The sequence below is a fragment of the Eurosta solidaginis genome, chromosome 1 (assembly GCF_040869045.1).
Source record: "Eurosta solidaginis isolate ZX-2024a chromosome 1, ASM4086904v1, whole genome shotgun sequence".
NCBI lineage: Eukaryota > Metazoa > Arthropoda > Insecta > Diptera > Tephritidae > Eurosta > Eurosta solidaginis.
In genome coordinates, this window is record NC_090319.1 from 31,701,408 (window position 1) to 31,724,830 (window position 23,423).

At 35.5% G+C, this 23,423-nt stretch overlaps 1 protein-coding gene across 1 annotated transcript; it reads right to left on the reverse strand.

The window, feature by feature from the left end:
• Positions 1-521: 521 nt before the first annotated feature.
• On the reverse strand, positions 522-21,989 carry DCAF12 (DDB1 and CUL4 associated factor 12-like protein). Its single transcript, XM_067784720.1, has 6 exons — positions 21,482-21,989; positions 21,273-21,425; positions 20,794-21,195; positions 1,369-1,584; positions 1,110-1,298; positions 522-1,037 (listed from the first exon to the last, which is right to left on the reverse strand). The coding sequence occupies exons 1-6, from the start codon at positions 21,776-21,778 to the stop codon at positions 885-887; spliced, it is 1,410 nt and encodes a 469-aa protein (XP_067640821.1). The 5' UTR covers positions 21,779-21,989; the 3' UTR covers positions 522-884.
• Positions 21,990-23,423: the final 1,434 nt, after the last annotated feature.

A 23,423-nucleotide genomic window follows, 5' to 3' on the forward strand; every position in this document is an offset into this window, starting at 1 on the left:
TTCCTCAATCGGGAGAAATTTTTTTCTGAGTGTATGCGGCATACTCGAAGATTGCCGAGCAAAGCTCGGTCGGCCAGGTACTTATTATTACATGTGTATGCATGTATGTATGTACATATGTACGTAGATATCCAACACTATTACAATTGATTTATTTGCCCCTTCAAACTCCTTATGGAAAGCAATGTTTAGCAATATTTGGAATATTCTAACACATACAAACTTGTATATAGAATCTTATAAAACTATAAAGGGTGTTGCAAAAATTTGCATTGGTGCTCGTATGCCTACTAATTAGGTTAAAAATTGTTTTCAAAATTAAATAATTTTAAATACTTCGAATCAGATAAAACGTAATTGAAATTTTAAATACAACTAAATTACAATAAAAGAAATTATGTGTGCAATGCAATCAAAATGTGTAACTTGTTTATTACGCACACCTCCTCTAGCATACACCTTTGCCTAACGGTTTTCCCACCTCAGTTTTTTCTAACCTTATGAAATAAAAAATTTGAATATCGGCGATAATAATTGTATACTATTTATTTTTAAGATAGTACATGCTTTTCTTCACTATAAATCCTCTTTCAACTCAAAGTATTTCTGACTGAACATAAAATAAACAAAAATTGGAAAAATGTCGTATAATCGCTGCACTAAAATGACTTATCATAATAAAAGAAATATTTTCCTAATAGTTACAAAACACGTCTTACAAATAAATCATAAAATAAATGTGGAAACACTTCCAAAAATCACACACAGATATCTGTATAAGTATATATATATATATATATATACATATATACTGCCATATATATATATATCTGGTTAATTTAGCTAAGCTATAGCTAATACATGAATTCACTTGACTCGCAAAATTACTGCCAAACGCCTGCATAATTACCAACGAGTGTAGCCGGCAATGGACCACCAGCAGCAAAAAGCCGCATACCAGTACTATCATAGCAGTGGGTATATATTGCTGGTACATATTTTACTTGTTGAAAGCCATCCATTTCATCTTCAGGATACTATTAAGACATTTTTGTAATTGACCTTTTGTAGATTTCTTTTTTCTTTGTTGTTTTTATTTATTTACTCACCACAATTCCTTTGCTACATTTAAGCGCCACTGTACGAGACGCATTAACGCTGCTCTCCAAATATTTACCTGCGCGTATATCATAGAAGAGCAACATACCTAAACCTGTACCAACTGTAAGAAGATTGCCCTCAAACGTGGTTGCACGTATACCACAACCATTGTAACGTGAAGTGATCTTTTTAATTGTCTATATTTTCGTACAATGGTAATAAAAATTTAAGTAAAGTTATCATAAATGATGTGTATTGGAAATGTACCTGCAGTGTTCGCGCGTCCAATAATATGGTATATGAACGACAGCCAACAGCATAAAGTCCATCGCTATGATATGCTATGCTTACATTATCCTGACAATTGGGCAGCTTACGCGAAAGCTTTTGTTTAAAAGTTTCAGCATTGAAAATATGTATGTAACCGTTTAGTGAAAGTGCAGCGATTTCCTTAAATTCTTTATTAAAGCAAAGTGAACGAATCTGAAAATATAAGCAAAGAAGAAAATTTAAGGCAATTATTCACTAGAGATGCTTTCAGTTCCAACAAACGATGAAGTTAGACAATGATGCGAAGAAGCTTAAATAATTACCTCTCTTCTAGAATCTCTAATGTTAGAGGAATTTTCGAGAATACAGCAGAAACATAGCGTTCCAAAACAAAATGGGACATAACTATTCGGGAAAAATTATAGTTCTTCAATCGATCCTAATGTGAATTGACTTTGCAAAAGTTCTCTCATCATTCTCTACTAGATTACTACATCTTTTAATTATGTGCAGCTGTTGAAAATGCCTAGACTGTGATGGTGACTGCAACATTAAACATAATTTCGGCGACCAAAAATGGGCTAGAAGTCATCTCTCTTATAAGTTTTACTACAAATAAGACACCAAGCATCTCTATACAGCTCTGTAACGTAGGCAACTGCAAAAGTTTCAACCGGCTGCAGTAGGGCGGAAGATTCTGTGACGTATCCGATGGGGTCTCAAAGCAAAAATTGTTTTGGACCAACTCCGATTAGATTTCAACGAGTTCGGACATGTATCTAATTAGCTCCGTGTGATATTTGTAAATAAATTGAATTTAATGGTTTATGTGCAGTAGTAAAACAATATTTTGATTTTACTTGGACACTATAATACCCCTGCAAAAATCGTTGGATCATGTGGTCCACTGGAGTACGTACCATTATACTCCACTGTAATGCAGCAATGGACCAACCGTGTTCGGTTCCTTCACATGGTATTTCGTATACTATATTGTTGTGTTGTGAAAGGGGGATAGGGCTTTTTGTTTTAGTGAAAATACTTTGTAGAGTTCGATTTGATTTATAAGCCAAGCATGTGTTATTTTTGTTGTATGGTATATCAGAGCCGAAGTTCTCTATTAATTTTGGTATGTAAGTCACACTGAAGAACTTCTTCGTTTGGCTTGCAGTGCTTGTTGTTGAGAATCTGCTACTTTTGTTTTCTATTTGTGCTATCTTATGCTGTATAAGATTTTGTATCAGGGTACTCGGGTAATTATTGTTTATTAAGATCTCACGGATTTTATTTATGTTGACATTCCAAAATTGTTTATGGCTAATATTTAGTACTTTTTCGATTAAGTTGGATGCCGTGTTGACTTTGTATTTGAACGGTTGGGCTGACAGAAAATTTATGAGGCGCCCCGATGGTGTTGGTTTCGTATACCAATCTAATACTAATTCCTTTTCCGTTCTGTGGATTCTTATGTATAGAAAGGGAATATTGCCGTTCTGCTCTATTTCAGAAGTGAATTTTAGTTTGTTATGGTATTTATTTAATGTGTCTAATATAAAGTTGAAATCGTTTCTTTTAATTATTGCAAGGATGTCATCCACGTATTTGACTATAAATTGTATGTTAATGTTATATTTTTGTTTAAGTTCAGACATAGTCTCATTCACTAAGTCATCCATGACTATGTCGGCTATGGTTGGAGAGAGGGGATTACCCATAGGCATACCAAACGTTTGTGAATATAGTTTTTCATTGAACATAAAGTAATTGTTATCTTTCAAGCAAAAGTCCAATATTTGCTTAAATTTTGGTCTAGGTATACTGGATATTTTTTCAATTTTATCCCACTTTTTGGTGATTATTTTTGTAGCTAGCGTTGTCGGTATATTTGTGAAGAGCGAAACAACATCAAAAGATACCAGTAAGTCGTCGTCTCCCAATTTGATGTCTTTTAGTCTCTCTTTTAATTCAAAGGAATTTTTGATGTTGTAATCATCTGATACCAAGGACCTCAGAAAGCCTCCAAGGTATTTCGAAATCAGATGATTACCACATCAAAAATTCCTTTGAATTAAAAGAGAGACTAAAAGACATCAAATTGGGAGACGACGACTTACTGGTATCTTTTGATGTTGTTTCGCTCTTCACAAATATACCGACAACGCTAGCTACAAAAATAATCACCAAAAAGTGGGATAAAATTGAAAAAATATCCAGTATACCTAGACCAAAATTTAAGCAAATATTGGACTTTTGCTTGAAAGATAACAATTACTTTATGTTCAATGAAAAACTATATTCACAAACGTTTGGTATGCCTATGGGTAATCCCCTCTCTCCAACCATAGCCGACATAGTCATGGATGACTTAGTGAATGAGACTATGTCTGAACTTAAACAAAAATATAACATTAACATACAATTTATAGTCAAATACGTGGATGACATCCTTGCAATAATTAAAAGAAACGATTTGAACATTATATTAGACACATTAAATAAATACCATAACAAACTAAAATTCACTTCTGAAATAGAGCAGAACAGCAATATTCCCTTTCTAGACATAAGAATCCACAGAACGGAAAAGGAATTAGTATTAGATTGGAATACGAAACCAACATCATCGGGGCGCCTCATAAATTTTCTGTCAGCCCAACCGTTCAAATACAAAGTCAACACGGCATCCAACTTAATCGAAAAAGTACTAAATATTAGCCATAAACAATTTTGGAATGTCAACATAAATAAAATCCGTGAGATCTTAATAAACAATAATTACCCGAGTACCCTGATACAAAATCTTATACAGCATAAGATAGCACAAATAGAAAACAAAAGTAGCAGATTCTCAACAACAAGCACTGCAAGCCAAACGAAGAAGTTCTTCAGTGTGACTTACATACCAAAATTAACAGAGAACTTCGGCTCTGATATACCATACAACAAAAATAACACATGCTTGGCTTCTAAATCAAATCGAACTCTACAAAGTATTTTCACTAAAATAAAAAGCCCTATCCCCCTTTCACAACACAACAATATAGTATACGAAATACCATGTGAAGGAACCGAACACGAAAAATGTAATAAAATATATATAGGTAAAACAAAGCGCACCTTGGGTATTCGACTCAAAGAGCATGAGTCGGATATTAATAAAAAGAAAAATAATACAGCACTATCGCAACACACAACGGAAAGCGGACACTCTGTTGATCTAGGTAAAGCGAGAATATTGGACAAGGAAAGGCGGGAAAAAGTGAGATACACAACAGAAAGCTTAAGACTTATGCAAAATAGAGAGAGAACTGTTAATAGAAAGGAAGACACAGCTGACATCTCCGCCGCATATCTTCTATGTTTATAAAGTTTTTGTTTACATTTTCACATTCTTAGGTATTCACTGAACACAGCCTTTCATACATACGTATATATGTAAACAAAACATACCAATTATGTTTTATGATCAAAGTCCAGTTTAATGACAAGTGTACTACATATTACTAGTACCATTTTTATACTTTTAATTTTCTTGAATAACTTAGTTAGTTTATACTAAAATTGTGCAATTTGTGACGCCTAATGTAATCTAGGGATACATACATTTATATATGTAAGTTTTTCACTAAACAATCTGTTTGCTAAATTCTAACCAAAATTTCTTTTAATAACTTTCTTTTATGTACATTGCTGTTGTTATAAAATTACTGATTTGTGATAAAAATTACTAAATAAATTCAGTTTCGCTCCTGAAGAAGCTAAGGTGCTTAGCGAAACGTTGAGCCGAAATAGTGGAGTTTAATTTAACTTTGCACTAAGCAAATAATGGTCAAAAAGCCTATTTATACTGCTGTTAAATACATAATTGACCGGCTATCTTTTGATTAAATTTCAATTTCCCTGCATATAAATACAATTTGATTACTCTTTCTGACTAAATAATGAGTTATCATACAATTGAACAAAATAAATAATCAAATATGAATACTTTTGATGATCCAAAACTGAAAATCATTTTTCGATCACTTTTTGGAATCATTTTTGAAGTTCTTTTATGATTAAATTTTAATATTTCATAAAAACCAACAAAAAAATAATCAAATATGCTAACCTTTGATGATCAAAAACTGAATATAATTTCTCAATCACATTTTGGAATCATATTTGAATCAAAGGTGTTTACTTTAGGTGATCAAAAATTTCTAATCATTTTTAATTCAACTTTCTCAATCTTTTCTGACTATATTTGTTGACGGAATAATGAGTTTTATACTTGACTTATCTTGTTTGGTTGATTTTCCGACAGGGTGGATAAATGATATATCTTGGAACGATTTTCCGTCATCCCTTATAAAATTTGGTTTTGAGACAAACCGGTTTCGGCGTTGTGCCATCGTCAGTGTCGATTTTCGAGAACAAAATTTGACAAGGGATGTCGGAAAATCGTTCCAAGATATATCAGTTTTACACTTGTTAAAATTTTACTTTTTATTGAAAATCTTATTTTTTTCACATACACACATTTTTCAATCATGAAGTTCAGAAAAAATATGTATGTATATAAAATTTGTATTATTAAGACATTCTTCAAGACAATGCAATGCAAATGCTGCTCGTACCCGAAGATTTCCCCAACCATTTCTCCACCTTCGGCTTCGCAGAAAATACATAATAGTTGGACAATACAAAAGTTGTGAGCTATTTGACCAGGTAAATGAAACTCTCTTGACATATGTACCTGGCTATGTCTTCAACATCCCGTACCATATCGTATTTTAAGATGTTGACGATCATAGCTGATATTGGATGTTGTAGTCGCAGGTGTATATCGGTCAAGTTTGTTTGCGAGTGACTTGTGGTTCAAATAGCTCACTTCTGCATGGTTTCTTCCCCTGATGAAATAAAAGTATTATGTAGTATCTTATTTTGAATGAGATATGATGAATAAATGCATCATAATCGCATTCAAAAATGATTCAAAAATCTCAACCAAAACGATTGAAATATGTTCACGATTATGATCAGAAAATGACTGTGAAAAGCAGTCAAATATTACTCTAAAACAATTTAAGCTCAATTTTACAATGATATCAAATATGAATAAAAAGCGTTTCGAAATATGAATCATAAATGATTATTCAAGAATAATCACATTTATGGTACATTTTTCTCCCGACGATACATTCATTTTCGAACAGAAAATGCTTTTAAATTTGAACGTTTTTAATCATCTTGGGGTATGATATTTAAATATTTTTTGATCAAATTTTTCAAAAAATGCTGGCTGGGGAGCAAATGGTGTGATATTAATCGAAAGTGAAAACGACACGGAAAGAAATAAAATAAAATGTGCAATCGAGGACCGTATTGGTGAAAAATATGAAGTAAAAATACCCAAAGTTATGTCTCATAGATTTGTGATATCGAGGATGAACTTTAAACATTCAGATGAAAAAATAATTGAAATGTTAAAGAAAGAATACTTACATTGCGGATGGAAATCTGAAAGTTTTAAAACAGTATGAAACAAAAAAGCTCAATGTAATATACTACAATGCATTAATCGAAGCAGATCCGGAAACGTACCAAAAGACTATCGCCGCCGAAAAAGTAAATATAGGTTGGAAAAAATGTAGAGTTTTTGATGGCCTTGAGGTACAACAGTGCTATAAATGTAGAGGATTCAACCACAAAGCCGCACAATGTAAAAATGAAGAAATCTGTGTGAAATGTTTAGAAAAACATAGTTCAAGGGATTGCAACCGAGAATTAACAAATAAATGTATTAACTGCATACGTGCGAAAGAAAGACTAAACGATAGTTATAGAAAAACCTACTCGCGAAAGTGTAATAAAACCAAAGCACAAAGTAATTGAACAAATCCACTACAACCACCGTGAATTTAATAAAATGCTTTTAAACAAAAACCTAAAACATAGTAACGCATATGATGTAAATGAAAACACTGTTATTCTAGAAAAGTGCATACAAGAATTGGTGGTAGCTAATACGAGAAGTAGAACGATTAGAAATAGCTCAAGTCGCAACAAATGGTTTAACTCAACGTTAAAGAAGCTAAAAATAAATAAAATTAGAGCATACCAAGCTGCAAGAGTAATGGACGATACCAATTCACGGCTAATTTATAAAAGTGCATGTAAAACATACAAACAAGAGATAATAAAGGCAAAAAATAAATACTTTAAGCTAAAAATCAATAGCGCAACAAATCAAAAAGAAATGTGGAGAATACTGAAAAATTTAATACTTAGCCATAATGTAATGATAGAAGGTGGCGGAAGATTTGACAGCTGCCATTTCGAACGTCCTTAGCTCCAGTGATCTCCAAGTTGTATTTGGAAGTACAAGAGAAAGGGGGCATAAAGGAGGGCTCCTTTTGAACTAGTACTTAAATTAATACTTTTTAAATAATGATAAAATATAGGTGTAGCTTGATTTTAATGCAATTTTATGATAAAAACTATGAAATTAAATTTGCTTTATTCATTTTTGAAACGTTTGCACCTTATCGATTTTTCTGGTATTACTCTAGGACAGAGGTCGACTGTTAATACACTGCCAAAAATGTCGGAAAAAGGTTTCAAAAGACGTGTTTTGTTATCAATAACCCCAAACACTTTACTAATGACAAAAGATTTTAAATTTTATGCTGAAAGGGGTCCTGCGACAAAAGACTACGGATCGTACTCATGATCTTGGAGTGGTTGAGGGTCATGGTTCGTATTTAAATACCGAGCACAAAACGTGTATTTTGAACACGCTCTTAACAGTTTTGAACGGGTATTAACAGTCTACCCCAGTCCCGTAGTAAAACTTACTTAATTGGCGCTTAACCGTTTAAACGGTTATGACCGCCCAACGAATTGCGCCAGCCGCTTCTTCGCTCTGTCAACTGGCGCCAATTGGTCACACCAAGGGAGTTTAAATCGTTTTCCACCTGATCCTTCCAGCGGAGTGGTGGAAAAATTTAACATACAATAGTAGGTGTATACATTACGTCGGATATAAGTTAAAGTTTTGAATTTGAGCCTTTATCCCGTAAACCTGAGAAGTTTCCGCTTTGAGAAGATTCATTGTTGGTCACCCACTATTATAATTCGACGCTCATGTCAACTGTTGGCAGGGATTCGGAGATAAAGGCATAATATAATAAAAGAAGGTGGAGGAAGATTTGACAGCTGTGATATCGACCGCCCTTAGCGCCAAGTTGTATTTTGGAAGTACACGGGAAAGGAGGGTAATATAGTAAGAAGGTAAGATAGTATTAAATTTCACACTCTTTCAAAATTTAGAAAGTAAGTTAGGTCACATGATTGTGGTGCAATTTTATGATAAAAGAAGTAAGGGCGGGTTTGCCTTCAGCTGTGCCGAATACCTAATAACTTTCCTTAATGGATCTGAACAAAAATCTAATGAAATTTCAAAAATTCATAAAATCTGAAAAATCAGTTGTATGAGATATATATATACAAGCTTCTAGCTGTTAAAATGGTGAAGAAATAAAGAAAAGTCTCTTATCTGAAAAATCGGTTGTAAGGGACTTACATTGATTTGGTTTAGACAAATGATTCATCGGCACCCAAATATACTCACTCACTATATCTATCTCTTCTCCTTTTGGGCCTCAACATTTTCGAGATTCGAACCAACTTATTTTCATTAATTATAAAACGTTTCGTAATTCTATACGAAAGCATGACACTCTTAATACAAGTCTAAAAATATCGGGAGAGAAGTCAAAAGACGCGATTTGAACGCAGGATCGCGGATCCAAAATCGCAAATTGAAAATTTTATTTCTCAAGAATTGTGGGATTTAGGCAAATAAATACGAGAAACGTGCACCGGATTAAAATTGTAATCAGTTCGGTTCAGCGATTCAAACAGTTTTTGGTTTTGGCGCTTCAATAGAGCGTCAATACCTTGGTACTAACAATCCGAAAATCAGTAAAGAGATGCAAGTTTAAAAATTTCATGTGGTTGTTGTTATTTTGATAAAGTTTTTTGTTATGCAGATATTGGTTTTGTGTGGATATTATTGGTACCCCCAAAACCGGTGTTGGATCCACTTACGGTAATTTTTGTCAGCGCAGGTGAAAGCTGCTCATGTCGAAAGATGTGCGCAAAAGTATTACGGATCCAACCCGTGGTTCGGCAGCGATCCAGGATAATTTTTCAGTTTTTGTTAACATCTTTTGATAGAAACAAACATCTTTTTTGTCGACTTTAAGTTGTTGGTAGCGAGATCAAAGGCGTATTGGCAGAAGACCACAGAAGTACATTATTTCCATGAGTTTTACAACTTGCCACGATAATTGGAGGGTACGTAGATATTTTCATTCACGATCATGGACAAACATCTCATCATGAATTAATATAGGCATGCAGTTTTAACACTTAATTGTACTCAGCTCTTATTTCGATGGAGAACATTTATATATTACGTTGGCGGTTTTCGAAATGGTCCATCGCAATATGCCAGTAAATGTTTCTTTCTTTTCAGTTTCTCTTAGAAAACATAATAATTGAAATTCAATTATTATAAGCCGGTGTTAAGCTCATGAATTCTTAAATATAAGTATAAACTGAACACAACATTAAACAAACATACATACATAAAGATGGAGAACATTGTGAAGAAGACGCAGGGGTGCCTGCAATTCATTCATGAGCAACTGCCTACGCATTATACCAATTTATAAGTTGTAATTGACGACTTCAATGCCAACATTGGATAATAAAGTGGTCTCTTGCATGCATTGAGCCTAATTATCTCTATAGGTGCCCTAGACATGTTATCATCCAGCACCATGGTTAAACATAAAAGTGTCCACATGCCCGTCTCTCAATACCAACAAAACCCACAAAGGAAGCTGTAAAAACATATTTAAAACAATTATTATTTGTATTATTCAAATTACAATACTATTACCAGCATTTAACGCCTCAAATGTGTAGAATAAACTAAATTATTATATGAGAATTGTCATAAGTTTGAATGATAGAAAAGCTAACAGAAAACTGAATTTGAGAAAAAAGTGATGCCGTTGTATTTTTTTTAGAAAAAACGATTTGTAAAGTTTTACATACACGTTTTCCTGTGAATAAAAAAGGAGTTTTGTAAAGCGACAACATTCTTATTTCTAATGGCGTTCAAGATGGCGGTGTAAGAGCGAGAAACTGCTTACATCCGTAACCTTCTATAATTCTATCATGATACTTAGCAAAGATGTAAACGAAATAGGCTCTATAATTTATAAAAACGAAGAAATAAGGAATGAAAATGAAATAGCTGATAAGCTCAATAAATACTTCATTGAGAGCATAGAATTAATAGATCATTCAATTGATAAAGAAATATATATTGTTACTAATATTAGCAAAACTAAGGGGTGCTGCTATCTATAAGCCGATGCTAAGCAGTGACGCGAATTCACATCAATAATTCAATCATTATGTATGTACATAAACGAAACAATAATTGCGTCTACACATATGTACCATGTACGTATACGAGCAGCGGAGAGTCAATGCACAAACACATGCATATATCTGAGATACTCCTGAAAGTATGCAATGAGAAAAGCTACAAAATTGTGCAATTGTAGTTACAGCTGAGAAGTTTGAGAGCTGATGGACTAGTAGATTCTGGAAGCGCCTACAAGATGCGAACGTTGAAATCAAAGAGTATAAAAGGCAACAAGTGTAGATGCGCTGGAATTCAGTTTGATTTGAGTTGTCAAGCAGTTTCGACTAAGACGCTATCTAGCGAGCAAGAGTAGTATTATTTTGAATAGCAGAGTTTCATTCGAGCTATCAATCAGTTTGGTTATTAAGCAAGCTATTCGTTGCACAGTTTGAGTGTTATTGTGAAGTACTTTAAAAAGGCCATTTTGCATTATTACAAATTGGAGTTATTTATTCAACAGTTTATTGATTCGAACTTAGCAGAGGATTGCAAATAAGAGGATTTGCAAGTAAATTCGTTACAATTGGTGTCAGAAGAGGAATTGTTGAATAAATTCCAGAGGGCAACAAGGACATGGCAAAGTTCAGTGAATTGAAGATCCAGCAACTGAAAAAGGAGTTGGAGAACCGTGGATTAAATACAACCGGCAATAAGATCGAACTTCAAGCACGGCTACGAGAGGTAATGGAGTCGCAAGGAATTGATGTGGACGAGTTTGTCTTTTATCCTGATGGGGACGAAGCAACAACAAAAATTTAAGAGAAAAACGAAACATCGCATACAGTTACGAGCACAGACTTGAACATGATATTGGCTGCAATAACTGCTCAAACATCGACAGTGGCATATCAACTGGAATCGCAGGAGACACGCATAACACCGAAGATGGAAGAACAGAAAACGTATATGTCATCACAGATGGAATCGCAAGAAACCCGCATAACATCTAAGATTGAAGCACAGGAGACGCGTATTTCCGAAATGTCGACACAGATTACATCCAAGATGGAAAATCAACTGGTAGAGCAAAAGACATATATGACCTCTCAGTTGGCTGAGCAGTTGAAAGCACAGGAGGCCCGCATATCCTCGCAGTGAACAACTGGAGTTCTGAAGATAAAGTTGCTGCACTGTTCGTGGCATTGAAAGGGCCTGCAGTGGAAATCTTACAGACGATTCCAGAGTACGAACGGAACAGTTATGAAGCATTAATGGCTGCTGTGGAACGACGTTATGGAAGCGAGCATAGAAAACAGATATTCCAAATTGAGTTGCAAAACCGTCACCAAAGAGCGAATGAGCAGGATTTTGCCTCGGATGTTGAAAGGTTGGCACATTTGGCAAATGCGGACGCACCCGTGGAGTACACCAAGAGGGTAAAAATCCACAGTTTTATAAATGGCATACGGGACGTAGAAACGAAGCGAGCGGCATATGCAAACCCAAAACCTACATTCGCAGAAACGGTATCCCATGCACTGACTCAAGAAACAGCATTGCTTCTGTGTAAGCCAGTTTACAAAGCACGCCGTGTGGAGGTAGAAAGGCCAGAGTGAGTAGACGCAATATTGGAGGCGCTGAAAGGATCGCAAAAGCGGGGTGAAAAAGTTATCAAATGTTTCAAATGCGGGAAGTCCGGTCACATTGCCCGTCATTGCGATCTTGGTCCTAATAGTTCCAACAATGTGGGTGGCCGTAAACGCAAAGTTGGAGGAGGTGAGCAAGAGCGAATAAGATGTGCTAGCTCCAGCTATTGAATGTCCTGTGATATCTGTCTCGCAAATTGGAAGGAATTCAAGCAGTCTTACCGTCAGAGGGAATGTCGATGGCAAGGAGCGTGTACTGACTGTAGATACGGGCGCATCTCATTCCTTAATCCGATCTGACTTGGTCAATAGGAGACTAAAACTGTTACCTGGAGTAAGGTTGCGTACGGTTACTGGCGAGTATAACCAAGTCCAGGGAGAAGTGGTATGTGAAGTCTTGATTGGAAAGGGCACAGTTCTACACAAATTCGTTGTGGCGGAGATCGTTGAAGTCATATTGGGAGTGGACTTCTTGGTTGACCATGACATCAAGATCGATATGCAGAAAAGGGTGATGCGTTATAAGAACCAGGATATACCACTTAACTTCATTTTGCGGAAAGGATTCAGTAGTAATCGAGTACTGGTGGAGAAGACTCGACAAAAACCACGAGAGTCAAAGGCAAAGGATAATAGGTCGAATGGGCCAAATAAAGCAAAACCAAAAGTACCTGCGAGAGAAACACTGGTATTGACAAAACCTAAAAGACGCAGGAAAACGAAGCAACGAATTTCCGAGAAAGAATGCGAGGGTAGTTTCAAGCCGGAGCACACTACTGTTGTGAAATGTGGGAACGATACTAATTATGCGAAGCCAATTCGTCAAGCGCAAGCTCTACGAAGTAGTTCATTGGCCAAGCAACAGAGTGCGAAGGAAAGATCCAGGATAATGAGTAGTAAGATGAAACACAGGTACGACAAGGAAAATAATTTGGAAGGTTTCCGGGAGGGAGATTTGGTACTGCTATACAACCCTCACCGGCGGAAAGGTGTTCCATCCCAATATCGGTGCAATTGGGAAGGCCCGTACAGAGTTGTGAAGACGATCAGTGATGTCGTCTACCGCATGCAAGCAATTGGGAAATCACGAAATAGAAGAGTGGTACATTTGGCGATGCTAGCAGCGTTTAGATCGAGAGATTTGTCTGAGGGCAGTGTTACGAATATTAGAAAAACTAAGGGGTGCTGCTATCTCTAAGCCGATGCTAAGCAGTGACGCGAATTCACATCAATAATTCAATCAATCAGGCCTTTTCTGAATTCCGACTCGGAATGAAAAGTAAAACGACATTGATTTCGACTCGGTTTCTATTTGGTGTTCTCAATTCCGATTGTAAAAAATCGATTCGAAGTCGATTTCGAATCGTTTTCATTCCGATTCGGTAACCAGTTTAATCAGCTGTTTTTGTTTATGTGTTTTGGTTTAAGTATCATAAAATTTTATTTTAATTAAAAAATGCTGCAGATATGGTTTTTGGATGCGCAGACGCAAGAAGATGTGCTATTGTGCGTGCGAATTGTAAAAATGCGCTGGATCGGAATTCAGAACAGGTCGACTTCATTTCGATCAGCATCGATTTGTTTGCCTAATAGATTTCTTGATAGAAGTTTTTAAAGAAAGATTTATTATGCCAATTTAACTCAAATTTAAATAAAAAAAAATACACACAACTCTTCCAAATAAAATGAAGAATTAAAAAAAAATTATTTGAAAGACAAATATCGCAACATTTGTGTATAATCTGTCAATTAATTTTCATTCCGACTGCTCAGAGGCAATACTTTTCAAACCGATAATTTTTGGTCGGAATCGAAATTGAGAACACCAACCCATTTCGATTCCGAAAAAATTAATCGGAATCGGAATTCAGAACAGGCCTGATTATGTATCTACATAAACGAAACAATAATTGCGTCTACACATATGTACCATGTACGTATACGAGCAGCGGAGAGTCAATGCACAAACACATGCATATATCTGAGATACTCCTGAAAGTATGCAATGAGAAAAGCTACAAAATTGTGCAATTGTAGTTACAGCTGAGAAGTATGAGAGCTGATGGACTAGTAGATTCTGGAAGCGCCTAGAAGATGCAAACGTTGAATTCAGTTTGATTTGAGTTGTCAAGCAGTTTCGACTAAGACGCTATCTAGCGAGCAAGAGCAGTATTATTTTGAATAGTAGAGTTTCATTTGAGCTATCAATCAGTTTGGTTATTAAGCAAGCTATTCGTTGCACAGTTTGAGTGTTATTGTGAAGTACTTTAATAAAGGCCATTTTGCATTATTACAAATTGGAGTTATTTATTCAACAGTTTAGTGATTCGAACTTAGCAGAGGATTGCAAATAAGAGGATTTGCAAGTAAATTCGTTACAATATTAACAATAGTGATCATTGTCCTGAAACCTTTCATTTTAAAGAAATACAAATTTGCGAACTAAAGGCAATTTGTAAACAACTTAAGAACAAAAAAGATTGGAATAATGTGAGCCCAAAGATCATTTTGGAGAACTGGAATGTGCTTGGGCCTTTCTTAACAAAGTTAATAAATCATTCATTAATGAGCGGAGTATTCCCAAATGAATGGAATGGCTCATTGGTAGTGCCAGTTGAAAAAATCGCTAAACCAAAAAAATGTGAAGAGTTTCGTCCAATAAATACTCTTAAGATATTTGAAAAAATAATGGAAAGTGTTGTGAAAAATCAACTACAAACGTACCTAGAAACTAATAATATACTGTCTCTAAACCAGTCCGGATTTCGTAAGAATCATTCATGTGAAAGTGCAAAAGTAACTTTTTATTACTTAATATATATATATATATATATATATATATATATATATATATATCATACACGTCTGTGAAATGAAAATGAATTTGTGATATTTAAAATTTATTGTGAAATCCAAAAATATGTAAACATAATAATAAAAATCAATCTAATCACAATGAACCTGATAACGCGGGTTTCAGATTATCGAGGAAAACTCCAATATGGGCCTCAAAGAGAGTTTTAGTAATGTAAGGATCGTTAAATTCCTTAGACCATTGCTTGATAAACGCTAAATCTTTAGCCCTATTTACACAAGATTCAACATGTACTTTTAAATCGAACCTGGGGTCCATTATTATATATGTAATACTTCTATATTGCTACTGCAGACTGAGTACACCCGCAACCATAAATTTGAAGTTTTTCTTGTCACACTTATATTGCTATATTTACAAAAATTGTGTAGGCTGTCTTTTTTTGATTTCGGGTTCAAAACTTATTGCCAGCATATTTTATTAGCAATATAGTATTACACATATGGTCTTTTCAGTTTTAGTTCAGAAAGTTGCAATTGAAGTTCAGAATCTCTATTTAAAGTTTAAAAAATTACAATTGATGTAATTAGAATTTTCAGAAATTTCAGAATTTTCCATTGAACTTCATTTTTTCATTTTATTTCATCATTTATTGCAAAAATAGTATCAGTACAATAAGATCTAGGATCTTTTATAGTACAACAAAAAGATAAATCGCAATGTAAAAAAGAACAAAAGTCATAACAGAGGGTTATGTAGGTTAAATAATCACATCAAACATAGAGAATTATCGTAATTTACTAGTATCTAAAATAAACAAATAATTAAATTCAATAACAAAACATTGTATACACTCATACATATTGATGGCGAAAACTCAAGAAGTATAATGGTTTCAACTAAAATGAGCATAAAGAACATTTTTAAAGTTGCTTTTATTTAGACTACTACGTACGGATACTGGAATAGAGTTCCATAGGCGAATGGCATTGACAAAGAATAGCCGTCCAGATGTTAGATAGTTATAAGTTGGTGCTATTAGGTCGTTGATTCGAGCAGACCTGGGGAATATTAGCTTATCATATAGGTAACTAGGCTCCTTATACATGATAAGTTGACAAAGGAAAATGCTGTTCCTAGCTTTCAGATATTCGAAGATTTCACAGCCCAGTAGACGCGCTCTCCAGCTGGATATATGATCAAATCTGGCTAAGCCGAATACATAACGTGTAACATGATTAAATGCTACATCAATTTTATGAGCAGACTGGGAGCTCAGTTTACTGTACACTAGCTCAGAGTAGCAAATGATCGGCATAATCAATTGAATTGCAAGTTTTCTTCTAACATTGACCGGAGTATAAATAGCAGACATTCGTAAGTTTCTTAAGATAAAGTATACTTTCTTAACCACCGAATTTACATGATCATCACAGGACAGCGTCGTGTTAATAACAAAACCAAGATTAGTCACTTTTGAAACGAGTTTGAGACATTTACTGGCAACGCGCAAGGGCGGAATACTTGAGAAGCTTATTCGTTTTTTAGATATAGGCAACACGTATGATTTCTCACTGTTCATGCATAAGTCATTTTTCCTAGCCCATTCAAATATGGATATTAAGTCATTATTCAATCTTGAGCATAAATCGTTTGTCCCCTCATGATTTCCCGACAAATATAGTTGGACATCATCAGCATATGCATGCATATGAGCATGCTGGCATGCATTAAATATGTAATTAATAAAAATACTAAAAAGTAGTGGACCCAAGATAGAGCCTTGGGGTACCCCTGCCAATAGTGGTTTTAGACCTGAAGTTTCGGAGCCGACTTTGACAAGCTGGGATATACCCGTCAGATAACTTCGCATGAGCCGCACTGCGGAGTCATCAAAACCAAAATAATTTTTTAATTTTAAGCACAGCAGGTCATGGTTCACAGAGTCGAAGGCTTTTGAGAAGTCAAGCAGGCATAATAAAGTCAACTGGTTTTTGTCAAAGGGTGCCCTGATGTCGTCTAAAATTTTTATGATAGCCGTGGAACAACTGTGCTTTGATCGGAAGCCTGACTGGAATGGTGATAGCAGACTATGTTTGCAAAAATGGTCTTGAATTTGTTCTGACAACAATATCTCAAAGACTTTCGAGAGTGCTGGCAAAATGCTGATAGGCCGAAAGTCACTAGGACAATCTGCAAACATAGTTTTTGCAATGGGTATAACCGTGGCAACCTTCCACATATCAGGGAAGCAGGAGGTAGTAATACTGTGGTTGATAATATGCGTCAATGTAGGAAGAATGTACGGGGCAATTATTTTAACAAATTTGAGCGGTATATTGTCCTGACCGATTGCGTTGGACCTTATTTTATTTATGCATATCGTCACATCAAGTTCCGAAACAGCTGTAAACTCAAATACTTGACAAACAGGAACCACATATAAGGGAGGGGTTGAGAAACTGGTATTAAGACAAGACGGGTTAGCTTGGCTCACAAAAGCTGCATTAAGATCTTCAGGATTAAGGGAACAGTCAGAACTCTCACTCACATGTACACGAAGTTTTTTCAGATTACGCCACAAAACATGATTAGGCAACGATATATTCAACATTTTATTGTAGTATCTGCATTTTTCTCTCCTAATATAGGCTGTGGTCTCATTTCGTGTAAGTTTGTATGCACGCCAATTTGCGTCGCTTCGGTTTTTCTTCGAAAGAGAATAAAGCTTATTGCGCTTGATAATCATAGCACGGACGGATCTATTAAACCAAGGGCAAGAGGAAGATCTGTTGCTATATACCCGAGATGGAACGTGAGTTGAATAGAGGTATAAAATAATTTCATTTAAAAATCTCAGCTTTTCATGCACCGAACTCAAGCTCCAACAAGCAGACTAATTTATGCTGGAGATGTCTCTAAGAAGGTTATTTACGTCCAGTCGTCGATAATCTGGTGAAATGGATGATCTAGCTACTGCACTGTGGTTATCGAGCACTACATCAAATGAACAGAAAATTAGATCATGGTCTGAGATAAAGGATAATTGATCAAACTTTAAGACTTTAGACGTATCGGACACAATGAAATAGTCAAGAAGGCTGGGGAAGCAGTTCTGTCCATACCTTGTTGGTACGCACACATTAACCACTTCAAGACCAACACTTGAAACATCGTCTAACAAACGGCAGGTATACGGGTCACTACATAAGAGATTAACATTAAAATCTCCGCAGATAATTATATCAGTGTAATCAACTGCGACCGAGGACAACATTGTAAAATATTCCTTCACGTTGCACAATTTATTAGGGTTATAGACGCACGAAAAAAGGACTTTGGACATTGAACTAGACACTTCAACTAGCAAGTTCTCAGTGACGCCAACAGCTATACTTGATATGATTCTCGACTTGAGATGTTTTTACAATACATAGCAACACCACCACCTTTCTTTACCTTTCTATCCATCCTATAGAGTACGTATCCCTTTATGCCAAAATGGTCATCAAGTATTTCAGGTTTAAACCAAGTCTCGGAAACACAAATGATATCAACACTGGAATGTTCAAATATCGCTCTGACTACATCCATCTTTTCGCCATTTAAACTACGAGCATTAAAGTGCACCACGTTGAAACCTTTATGGTGCCTGCATAGGACATTAAGCAAAGCTAGGCTATTATTCGCAATGCCATTCGCATTTCTACTATCTCCAAACACTGAGTACAATCCAATTAAAAGCAACTTTAAAGTAAGTTATAGATAAAGCCGAAGTAAAAGAAAAAAAATAAATTAATGTTTGCGCCATCTTTACATAACAAAAAACAATGAATAAGCATATGAACTTAAGGTTGGCGAAATCGATCCAGATCAGCCTCACTGGTAACTTTTGTTGGCTGTGTGGATGTATCAAGTCCATGCCTAACGTAGACGCAGCCACGGAGCGTGAATGCCGCCTGCAGCTTTCCCTGCCGCCTTAATTGGATAGCCGCTTGTAGCAAAAGCCTATTTTCCTTGGTAAGGCTCTCGTATAGGTGGAAGTTTCCCTGGATACCAAGGGGTTCCAGAGAAACAGCGCTTTTCATACGCCTACGGTGCTCCCCAAAAGCACGGAGAGTACGATTGCGATCCAGCGGCGAATGGAACTTGATCACAATCGCACCGTTGTTGCCTGCACGTGAGGGTCTCGTGCGGAAAATGTCCCTTATTTGCGGTGACTGAAAATCAATGGACATGCACACCACGTTAAAAATACTTTTTAGGTTTTCGCCCTCCTTATACGGGACACCAAAAGCGACAGCATCAGCAGCGATATCAGCAGTCAGTTTTTGCTGAAGTCCCTTTGCCAACTCTTTTTTGAGATTTTCTTTTTCGGACTCAGACTTTTCTAATCTCTCCGTCAACAAAGAAATCTGCGTGGATGAGGCAGACAGAGTGTTGGTAAGTAAGGAGATCTCATCTCGCAGTCTGTTGATGCACCTTCGACTCGAATTCCTTCAGGGTGTTGTACACTGCTGAGAGGGTGATAGCTGCAGCCCCATCAACTTTTTGTGTTTTCGCGGCGGGGGAGCCCTTGCTCAAACGACGTTTTACTGCGGGAGGAGTAATGTTTGGCATATTACCCAAGCGAAGACACCAGATCCAATATCGAAAACAACTTTGACGCACCTGGTCACCTTAATATATGTTAGCTGGGTGGCAACCCTGAACACTGTACGAATAAAAAGTATTTGCGCACTTGCTTACGCCGCTATTCACTTAAGCGAATTTATTTGGCGCTATTACCAGAGTTATGTATGTATATAACGAAGTTAAAAAACTTACAAATTCTGTCGGAAAAATATCAAAACACGCTTTTTATAACATGTATCACAGTACAAGGCACTATATTTAATTCTTATGGAATTTACCCTTGTATTTAATTTAAATTTTATTTATTTACACAATTTGTTGTTTTTCGGCAGACGTATTGTTTGCGGACTTAACACGAGCAGGGTTGCCAGATTATATCAATTGTAGTTTAAATTGAAAATTCTGAACTTCAATTTAAAATTTCTGAACTTAAATTGCAACTTTCTGGACTAACGTGCCTTCATAAAAATTATTTAACATTAGAGACTCCAAAGTTTGCTGTGATAGTGTTATTAGTATATAACTTTAGTGTATATAATTTTGAACTTTCGTTATTCCAAAAGAGGAATGCTTTTAATTTTTTTTGTTCCACGTGATGAATGCCGTAAGGAAGAATTATTTCAGAATAACAAGTAAAGGCTGCAATCCCAAAGGGTTACTCCATGAATGGGAATGCATGGATTGCACTCCGGCGTGATTGCACACCTTAGCAACTACGTGTTGCACTTATCTTGAGCTATAATTTATTTCCTTTTGATTGACTTGGAGAGTAAGTCCAAAGACAAATAAAAAAGCTCCAAAAAAGTGATATGCTATATATTTCACGATGGTTAAAAAAAAACGAAAAACAAGATGTCGAGTTCCCCCAATGTTAGGTAGACAAAAATTCCACTCACCCGTTGCGCAGTGCGTACATCTTTTACACATAATGGATTTATCGTAGCAAATGTAGGACAAGCTTCTTTCCCACCATCTGGGAAGTCCATGAGATCTTCATTAATACGCCAGAGTGATAGGCGAGAGTCTTTTGAACCTGAAACTAAGAATTGATCATCTAACCAACACATGCCCATTATCAAGTCTCGATGCCCATTTTCGCCAACACAAACCGGATCCAATGTGGGCAATCGATAAACTGCAACGTCAGCTGAATTACGTGCGCCAGTAGCGAGGAATGAACGACTTGGATTAATTTCAATTGCATGTAAACCACCTTGCACTTCTGGATGATTAGCACGATTATTCGAAAGTGTTGGAATAGCGTCTACGCGGCGCATATTCACATCATAAACTAATAACTAAATATACATAGGAAACAAAAACATTTAAAACAAAAATGTATGTTCTAAAAAGTATAAATAATAAAAACACTTACTTTATTGCATTTCGTGCCAAAGACCACTTGACGATTGCTTAGCCATTTGGAACAGAAAACTTTATTAATATAGCCCAAATGTATTTGTGTTTCTCGCAGCATATCATGAGTTAATACATATCGGCTAGTATTTTCGAAATTGAAGCTACGTTGCTGTTCATATACAAATTATTATTAACTAATCCTTATATGTATGCAGGCGTATTTACCTCTTTTAAGCCAGTCTCTCTACTACGTAAATAATCGCATAGGTTAAATGATGTATTCAAAACTTCTTCCTGTTGTTGAGGTGTTTCTTCATCACTGCCGGAATCGTCATATGTAACGAAATCGTCAGGTTTGTCAGGTTTGCGTCGTCGTTCTTGTCGTAGTGCTCTTGCCTTGGCACGCCGTTCGTCTAGGCGTGTTGGTGCATGACAGGAAGGATATGTACCAACAACACTATGCCGAATAGTCTTTACCATTGAGCTGAAGACCATTGAGTTTTTGTTGCGTATCTCGAACATTTTGGTTTTTTTTTGCCCAGTTCACAAATATCCATGCAACGTAACTCAAGGCTAGTGCCGTAGCGCTACCTAAGTATGACTTTCTCAGTACTTCTAATTGTAGAATACATGCGTTTTTTAAATAAATTCCAGATTGTTCATTGTTTATTACAGACACGATTAAATTTTCCTCTAACTTATTTCCTTTCACGTATTAAATGACAGTAGAGAAATTATTCGAGGTGGAAGATAGCTGCATATTCGTAAATCGATAATTTTAAACATTTTTTGACTTTCGATAGATTATTGAAACCTTTTAAGACCACGTTTACACGGCCCTCGTAAACATAAAATAAGTATTTGACTCGATTTTCCTCCTTGGAGATTTATATTACATTTTCACTGCCCTCAAATTTGTACTTCCAAATGAGTTATTTGAAAGCGCTTACATTGGCCTCATTCGTATTACACTTAGCCTTCCCCGCAAGACCCGAATTTGAGCTTCTCTTCCAATTTGCATGGTGGTCTTTTTAAATTTTCCTACTAATTGGCGGGATGGGAGTATAAAAAAAATAAATAAATGTAAGGTGCGATAACCTCCGAAGAGATCTAAGGCCGAGCTTCTCTTCCAATTTGCGTCGTGCTCCTCTTGATTTTCCCTACAAATTGGCCGGACGGGCCTACATGTTTTATGCTGACTCCGAACGGCATCTGCAAGGCAGATGAGTTTTCACTGAGAGCTTTCCACGGCAGAAATACACTCGGAGCGCTTGCCAGACACTGCCGAGGGGCAACCCCGCTTAGAAAATTTTTCTTCTAATTGAAAAACCTTATTTCTAAAATTTTGATGTTGCTTTGCCCGGGGCATACGGTGTGGTTGGCGGAGCACGCTACCATCACACCACGGTGGCTGCAGGGATGGGAGTATAGTGTTAACTATTATAACAAAAATACTATACTTTGTACTTTATACTTTAATTTTTAAATAATTATTTAACTAAGTTTTCTCTTGACATGAAAATGACTTAAAAATTAAAATTTTTGATTATTAATATTTTAAACAGAAAATAAATAAAATAATATTAAAAAAAATAAAACAAAGTATTTTTAACATTTGAGTAACCACCAAGTCTTTTTTGAGTAAATATAGTGTTAACTATATTTACTACTTAAAAATTAAAATTTTTAATTAGTAATATTTTTAACTGCAAATAAATAAAGTAATATTAAAAAAAAAAAAATATTTTTAATATTTGGTTAAGAACCAAATATTTTTGCCAAATATGAAAAATATTTTACTTTCTTTTAATATTATTTATATTATTTTATTTATTTTCAGTTTAAAATTTTAATAATCAAAAATTTTCATTTTTAAGTCATTAAAAAATTTTCATGTAAAAATAAAACTCAAAAAATTATTTAAAAATTTAAGTATAAAGTACAAAGTATAATATTTTTGTTCTTTATCAAAGACATTTACGACAACAAAATAGATTCTCCGGAACTACTTTTTCTTCTCCCCTTCTATGCACCTGAAAGGTGTCTACGGGACAAATACATTTTCTACGTTCAAACGCGTAGAACGAACTTTGGAAATAATGAACCTATTCACAGAATGATCTCCTTATGTAACTCTGTTTGCAATCATGCCGATTTTAACTCATGT